Raw genomic sequence first — 8,191 nt, 5'->3', positions numbered from 1 at the left:
CACAGCAGGGGATGCGGGTTGGGGGACACAGAGATGTGGGGACACCGGGACAGGGACTGGAGCCCAATATTTACAGCAAGAAGGGCCATGCGGGACGGGTGCATACGGTGCCAGAGGGGTCAGGACCCCCATCCAGTTCCCATGGGGCAGAGAGGTGTTAAGTGACGCTCAGCCCAGCTTTCCAGCAAGGAGCCCCCCCCAAACAAGCCCCGCTGACAGCAGAGAGTGGGAGGTAATTTATGGTGGGTGCATCGCAAAGCTCGGTGATGCTAATAAGGAGCTGGCTGAAGCCGTTCCCGACTGCGCCTGGCTATAGATCTTGGCTTGTCAGGTTGGAAAATTAAAATGTTATTGATGGGGAAAGTGAAGTGCAACAGCATTTTTTATTTTTCGTTTTATTTTTCTTTCTCCTTGGTCGAGCTGGGAGCTCTCTCAGACAGCACTGGGAGCCCTGATCCTGACTGCCCAGGGGCTCCCTGCTGCATCCCACCCCGATGGGATGGCTTGGATTTATATTGCCTTTTTTTGTCTTTTTTGTTTTTTTTTTATCCCCCACCTGCTAGGAAGCAACACAGGACAAAAATACAGATATACCCTATGAAGGCTGGGGGCTGCATCCTCCCTGTCCTGTCAGCACCTTCACAAGGAAACCTCCCCGAAACGACTGTTCCCGAGCCATTCCCGGCTGCAAGACTTCTGGAAGGAGGAATTTTTGGAAGAGTTGGGATTAATTAATTGAAGCCCAGGTGGAGGAGACTTTAGTGAAGCAGTAGAACAGCTGCCACATCAAAAGAAGTGCTGGTCTTTGGGCAGGGAAATACCGGGGCTATTTTTAACTAATTAAATAGACGATTTAGCTCCAGACTGATAGTCTTCAAAAGAAATTCAACAGAAAAGCCCAATTAAACCACGTGGCTCCAATCAAACCCATATTTCAAATCCCAGCCCATCACCTCGAGCCATGTTTCTCCCCCGGGAATGAACACCCTCCCTGCTCTTGGTCCCTAATTTGCCCTCATGGACCAGATCTGAGAGGGAGCAGCCCCAAAATCAGGCTCAGGGATGTTTATTCCTCAGTGGGAAAAACCAGAAGTTCATAATGGGGGGGGCCCTGATTTCATGGGGATGGTATCTAGCGATCCAGGGTTGAAAAAATTCTGCTTGCTAGGTCAGAATTGCAAACCCAACTTTATCTTTTTAGGAAAATAGAGTTTTATTTCCTGCCTTTGTTGTGCAAAGCCCCAGCCAGCACAGCTGTGGGTACTGGGACCTCGGTCTGGGGAGTCCTGGCTGAATCCAGGCTGGACCATGGGAGCCCAGGACCACATGTTGACCGTGGAAGGGTGTTTAAATTTTGAATTATTTTTATTTTTGTTATTGCTGGATTCCCAAAGGGGCTTCCTGGGATGAGGCGGTGGCAGATGAACGACCCCAGCTCCGTGGGGACATCGCACTGCAGAGGCTGCAGAGATTTCTTGCTCTTCTCTCACCCGATGGATGTGACTCTGGGGGCTGGTGCATCCCTGAGCACATTGGGATGTTGTCTCTTCCATCCTCCCAGGATATACAAATTAAAAAAGAAGCTGATAATTCCAACTTTTCCTGCCTTTTTAGCCATTTTAGCAATCCCTGGTCTTATTCCCTTGTGCTCCCAGGAGATGCGCCAAATGCAATTTGAGGTATGGCGATATACTTCAAACCATAAATCAACATAATTACACATTATATTCAGATTCAAACACACCCTCATTACTGAAAAAGATATTAGTCCCTCTCCACCTTCTTTTATTCTCACAAATAAATGCAGCCAAGTCTATTTCTCCAAGATATTTATCACAGAGCCACATTATTAAGCATTGTGCTCTTATGAGACAAGAAGAAGCAGGCTAACTTTATTCTTGTGTTTTCTTTTAGCTAAATAATCAAAAATTCTTAATTCAGTTCTTAAGTACATCCGTCAGGTATAAATATGGATATAGAGGTGTACTTGGGAAATCTAGTTGTGTTGACTTAGCTGAAAAATAACCCTGGGTCGTGTGTGCGGGTGGGAGAGGTGAGGCTTTTTCTCCCTTCCTCGGTAGTTTATTAATATTTCTTTTATACCATTAGAGATTCAGGTCTCATCTTCTTATTCTGAGATCATCAGGGGGAAAAAAAAAAAAAAAGCCCACGGTGGCGGAGCTGGAAGGGGTTATATAGGGTGGGAGGCGCGGGGCTGCTGCAGACCTCGGGGAGACGGCTCCTGCCCTGGCACCATGGGCCAGCTCCTGCAAACCCTCTGCTTGCTCCTGCTCATCACCTCCTGCCCCTGCGCCGTCATCACCGGGGTAAGTGCCAGTCTCATCCCCAACCTGGGAGATTTATTTATTTTTTTATTATTATTATTATTATTTTGGGAAATAAGGCAGGAAGGGGTGCCTTTTGCTGTTTGCTTTGGTTTTGTTTTTGTTTTTTTTTTCCCCCAAATTATTACTTGCTTTTCCAATGCTGTTCCCGCAGCCAACCCCAGCCCACGTGAGTGTAAAGTCATGCCGGTGAGCTGCTCTTTCTGCTGCTCTTCTCAGCACCGTGTCAGACCTGGCACACCGAGATTTTAGGAAGTTTTCCAGCAGAGAAAAGATAATATATCTTTATGAGCATCCCCCAGAGCATGTTTCCAACTGGCACAAGGGCTTGAACACCCCAGATTGTTTTTCTCCCTGTCAAACTGAGAGAAATTGTTAAAAGAGGGGGGAAATGTCAGGATGCAAGGGAGAGGCATGATGCTTTTGGGGCTCGGCATGTCCGAGAGCACGGTGCTGCTGAGCAGGAGCTGCACCAAGGGTGATGCTAAAAGCAAGAGGAGCAGTGAGTTTGGGGACAGAATCCAGGATTTTGTGGTGCTTCAGGAGTCCAGATGCTGGTTTCAGCAAAGCCAGGGTTGGCTGAACCTCCTCCTTAGTCCCCTGGCAGCAAAATTTCTTCTGATTAAAACCAAGAAGACAGGTTTGCATCCCATCAGATTCTTTGCTTCCTTGCTTTTCCCAACCAATAGGAATTTTGTGGATGTCTTCAGCTGGCTCTTGGCTCCTCTTTTCCCAGACACCCCTTAGAGTCAGACCTATTTCTTTCAAGCCTGTGATTTTTTTGGCTGAATCTCCCCAGCCCCTACATACATCCAGAGCTGCAAAGCCAGGTCGGGGGGAGTCACCTCCATCCAGGGCCAAATAGACCCAGCAGCTTTTGAAACTGTTCCCAGGGCTTAAATGACTCATTTTGAATAAGCAGAGAAAAGAGGTTGGATGTGCAGCTCCCTGGTTGCCTGTACCCCACATCGGGCCCCCCAGAGTGTGCAGGTGAGGGTCCATCATTGCTGAGATCTGATTTTTAACAGTATTTGTGTATTACAGGTGCTTTGGGTGCGCAAAGAGGATCAGGTTTCCTTCAGGAAAAGGAAGACTCTGCAAAATCCCCTTATTGCCCCCCCTGTGAGAGAGCTGCACCCCAGAATTATGCTCTATCCATTGCCCTTGTATTTTTTTCCCCAGTTGAAATTTCCACATCTCTTCATCTTTACGAGCAACAGGCTCGTGGTTGAGAACTCTTGGGAGAGGCGTTTCCCCAAGGAGGGGGTGACCCCGGGGGAGTTGGGTGAGACCCATCAGCTACCAACCCGACCTCAGGAAAACGGGTCAGGGAAGGGGTTGGGGGTGCAGTGAGCTGCCTTAGTGATGGCAACACAGCCTGGGGCCAAAACGGGACCTGCTTGGTCCTTGAGATGCCCCCCCCCCACCTCTTCTCAACATCCTCGTGGGCTCCCAGGGGTGGTGCTGAGCTGGCGCAGCAGTTTCTCCATCCTGGTGGGGGGAGAGGTGACCGTTTTCCATTTTACATCTGCCTTGGGTGGGAGAGGCTGAGTTGCTGGCATTACTCTGCTCTCTACTGACAACAATAAAAAAAGCACTGGGCATTTGCATTATTTAGCAAGTTTTATAGGTTCAGAGGGACAACGCGTGTGCAGGCCAGAGGAGCCAGACAGTGAGTTTATCCCCCAGTGCTGCTGCTCCGACTTAGCACTGATGCTGCTTTTAAGTTGGGCAGCTGAAAACTTTTTCTCTGTCCCTCCCATCACTGCATGCACGAGGGATTTCCTCCTGCAAACCTCAGCACCTCTAATCCAACCCATACCCTGCCCCAAAACCTCCCCATTTTAACCCAAACTGGGAGAGCTAGGAAAAAAAAACAAACTCTCCCTTCAATCCCCGTTAAGGGGTTACACCCAGCAGCTTGGTGCGGGCTGATTTCTCCCCTGTCCCCCACCCCAGGAGAGGGGTTCTGACGTTTTCCTTGGCTGGTCGCACTAACCCACCCTTGTCCCTCTCCCCAGGCCTGCGAGCGGGACCCGCAGTGCGGCAGCGGGACCTGCTGTGCCATCAGCCTCTGGCTGCGGGGGCTGCGGATGTGCACCCCCCTGGGGCAGGAGGGGGACGAGTGCCACCCCTTCAGTCACAAGGTACTGGTGTGGGGATGCCCGGTGGGGCTGGGAGGGGGGGACAAGGACCAGGCAAAGGGCATTGAGCTCCTCACATGGGAGAAAAGCTCCATTAAAGCCTTGGGGTGGAGAAGGGGGTTGGTGTTGGGGGGCTGGGATGTCACCAGTATCAGTTTTAAGATTCATCTGGACAGGGTGCTGGCCCATCTTGTCTAGACCATGCTTGTCCCAAAAAAGGTTGGACTAGATGATCCTTGAGGTCTCTTCCAACCATAATTCTGTGATTTGGGATGAGGCTCCGGGCAGCATCGTGGCGGTCCCTGAGCAGTTGTGCTGCAGCTGGTTTCAGCCTCTAAAGTATTTTGAACAACCCCCTGCCTGTCTGCACCACCCTAAATCCTTGGGATGCCCCATGGCTGCTGCAGATGTCAACTCGGGGCTGGGACCGAGCTGCCTGGTCCTCTCATTTAAAAGAAAAGCACACACCATGCTGCTCTAAATTGAGCCATAAGTGCTCTGCCAAGCGAGGAGAAGCCGAGTTAATGCCGCAGAGCCACCCAGCGCCGTGATTTCTGGCCGATAAGAACCTCCAGCGCACTGGGATTAGCCCAAAGTGCAACGCTGCTGCAATTCCTCCTCCGCGAGGATTTAACAGCAGCACCCCAGCCTCGGGGGGAGCATCCCTCTCCATGCTCCCATATTGATTTTGCACGTTGGGAGCAAGATTTAATGATGTTGTGCCTTCTGCTCGCACAAGGAAGGAGTGAAGGGCTTCAGAGGGATCAAAAATTAATTTCAGGCATATCTCCATTAAACCTCTGAGAAGAGCCAGAGATTTTCTCAGGGCCTTGATCCCATCTGATAATTTCTTGCTTGCAGCAGAGCCCTGATGGCCTCATCTCTCCTGCATCTCTCCCGTGTCTCTCCTCAGGTGCCCTTCTTTGGGAAGCGCCAGCACCACACCTGCCCGTGTTTGCCCAACCTCATATGCTCCAGGTTCCTCGACGGCCGCTACCGCTGCTCCATCAACTTCAAGAACATTGATTTTTAGGCTTGTGCTTCTGGGTCTCCATCCGTGAGCCCCCAGCACCCGTTTCTTACCCTCTCCCACGGCTGCTGGGTGCCCGCATAGCACCAGGCAACCTTAAAAGTGCTTTTCCAAGGTAGACAGTGTTGTTATAAGCTCTATATGTTATATAGGGAAACTGAGGCGTGGTCAGGCCAAGCTGCTCCGACACGTGGCTTAGCAAAGCTCTGCCCCAACCTGGAGCAGGACCCAACTCCAGCATCCTCTGCAGAGGAGTGGATCGAAGGACAGTGTGTGGCAAATGCCTGTGGCCTCAAAAATCCCTTTCACAAGATGTCGTCTGCATGTAATGGATGCTGTCAGCTAGCTTTCGCCTCCCTCCTCTATTTTATACAGTAAGAATCAAGGGTGATGCAATGTGGGAATGAGTGAAAGTAGATGCCAAGCACCCAGCAGACAAGAGCTTCCTCCTGTTTTTTTATTTATCCTGGCACTTTATAAAATTTGGGATGTGAAGCTGAGCAGCATCATTTCATCTGCCAAAGTGTCTGCAGGGCTGAGCCCAGTGACGAAGGTGGTGGTGGAGACCTGACTTTAGTTCTTTTTACACTCCTCACTAGGAAGGACAAGAATCAGGGGGGCAGAAACTTCCTTTGTGGGGAGTTTTAGCAGTTTCCCTGAAATTCCTATTGGATAAACCATTTCTGTAATTATTAATTCCCATCGTATATTGCCCAGTTGTGTCTTATTAGCCTATTTTTTCCTGGAAGCAGCTCTTCAAGCTGGTGATGAATGGTCTAATCTAGTCAGCAATTAAAAGAAATCGGTATCAAGTATCTTCCCCAAAGTTCAAGCAATGCAATGTGTTCAGCAGAGGCTGAGGCAGGGCTGGCTGGAGCTGTGTCGTGTCAGATGTGGGTCTTTGGGATGCAGAAAAATGTTTTCCAGCCTCAGCATCTGCCTGAGGTTCAGGCACCGTATGAGGTTTGGGAGCCTCTATTTATGTCAGTTGAATCTGAGAGGAGAACGGGATATTAAAGTTAATTAAATGCGCCAAAAGTTCTCTCAGACACGTGCTTTCAGTTCGCCTCTTAAAAACATATTGTAGAAAAATCGTGTGTCACCCGAGCTTCCCTTCTGCTTCCCACAGCAACCCCCAGCAATAATAAATAAAAAGTAATAAAGAAAAGAAATAAAAAAGAATAATCAGCATTTATAGAAAAAAAAACAACAAAAAAAACCCAAAAACAACACACCCCAAAACAAACCAACAAAAACCTCACAACAATTGGTTTCCTTTCAAGCAGAAGCAGTTCTTAAACACAAAGCTTTTTTTTGACCTGCTCTGGAAAGCCCTTGGGGCTCAGTGCTGGGAGCCCTGACACTCTCCTGTGCTCTGGGCCGTCCCTCTTTGGTGGGTTTTGGGTTTTCATGGGGTTTGCTGGGGCTTTTGGGGTTTTGGTGCTATAGCAGCCACTGTTCCCGTTTCTGAAGACCCCCAAGGACACTAAATATGTGGCTGTGGCAGATGCTGTTTTATGTTGGAGAGTAAAGAAATTGAGATTTGGTGTTTGATGCTGGGTGAAAGCTCTCGCCGGGGATGTGTCCCTGCATGGTGTTACCCGCAGTTTAGCAAAAAACCACTTTAAGCTGCTTTCAAAGTGTACTTAGGGGAGCAAAACCCAGCAATTTTTTTTTTTTTCTTCCCTAGAGGTAGAAACCTCCATGCAGGGGAAAAAGCACAATCAACAAAGCAAAAGCTCACGTCCTCCCCCAGGGACAGGGGGAAAAGTCAACACACGCTCGTCACCAGGAGCACGGGGGGCTGTTTGCTTCCCGGGAGCTGCTGCTCCCCACGGCGCGGTGCCAAGTGCCCCTCTCGTCCTCCTGCACCTGCGTTTCCCCGCTCGCTGTTTGATGTTCTGGCTCCAAGGTGAACCATGTCCGGCTGCACCAGCCAGCACCGGCCGGGACCCGGCCAGGCCACGGCCGCGGTGTCCCAGACCCGGCACCACATCCTGGTGATGCTCCCGGGTCTGACCAGTCAACACCTGAAACAACTGCGTGTGTGGTTACCAAACAGCATCGTGCAATTCCCCCGCTAAAATACACATCAAGCCCGTCCCCACTTCTACACCCAGTACAAATTATTGCTCCCACCCTACATTTCTCTCTACAGAAACTTGCAGCCACCCCCATCTCGAACAGGGACAGCAGCCTTGGAGAAGTTGCTTATCTACTAGCAGGGTTTAGTGGACTTTGTGAGCTTTAGATGTTTTTATTATATATAAATATAATACATATAAAATATTTAAATAGATGTCATATTTATTTTTATTATTTTTATTATAACACGCATCTTATATATCGTATATACTATACTGATTATAACAATAACATCATTACTATTCTATTTCGTTGTATATATTAGCGATCTTTGTATTTATATTAATGTGTATATATTAATGTATTTGGTTTATTTTATTTATTTGTTTGTTTGTTTGTTGTTTGGACAGAGGTTTTTGGTCCCACCAGGTTTCTACGCTTCATCCCGCTGGCTTTAAACTCATGTCTGGGGCCAAACTGGGGTTGTGCCTTGTTGCCTTTTTGGCCTCCACAACCCTGTCCCCGCCCCTTCCCGCTCCTCTACAAATTAACCAGACAATTTCAGCTGTTTCCCTTCCCTCTGCTGA

The 8,191-nt window shown here is 49.0% G+C and overlaps 1 protein-coding gene across 1 annotated transcript; it reads left to right on the top strand.

Moving 5' to 3' along the window:
- The first annotated feature begins 2,255 nt into the window (after positions 1 to 2,255).
- On the top strand, positions 2,256 to 5,526 carry PROK1 (prokineticin 1). Its single transcript, XM_026864365.1, has 3 exons — positions 2,256 to 2,327; positions 4,367 to 4,492; positions 5,403 to 5,526. The coding sequence occupies exons 1-3, from the start codon at positions 2,256 to 2,258 to the stop codon at positions 5,520 to 5,522; spliced, it is 318 nt and encodes a 105-aa protein (XP_026720166.1). The 3' UTR covers positions 5,523 to 5,526.
- Positions 5,527 to 8,191: the final 2,665 nt, after the last annotated feature.

The sequence above is a fragment of the Athene cunicularia genome (assembly GCF_003259725.1).
Source record: "Athene cunicularia isolate RWA chromosome 26 unlocalized genomic scaffold, athCun1 chr26_part2, whole genome shotgun sequence".
NCBI lineage: Eukaryota > Metazoa > Chordata > Aves > Strigiformes > Strigidae > Athene > Athene cunicularia.
The sequence above is the reverse complement of the archived record's forward strand: the minus strand, read 5'-3'. Positions and strand labels throughout refer to the sequence as shown.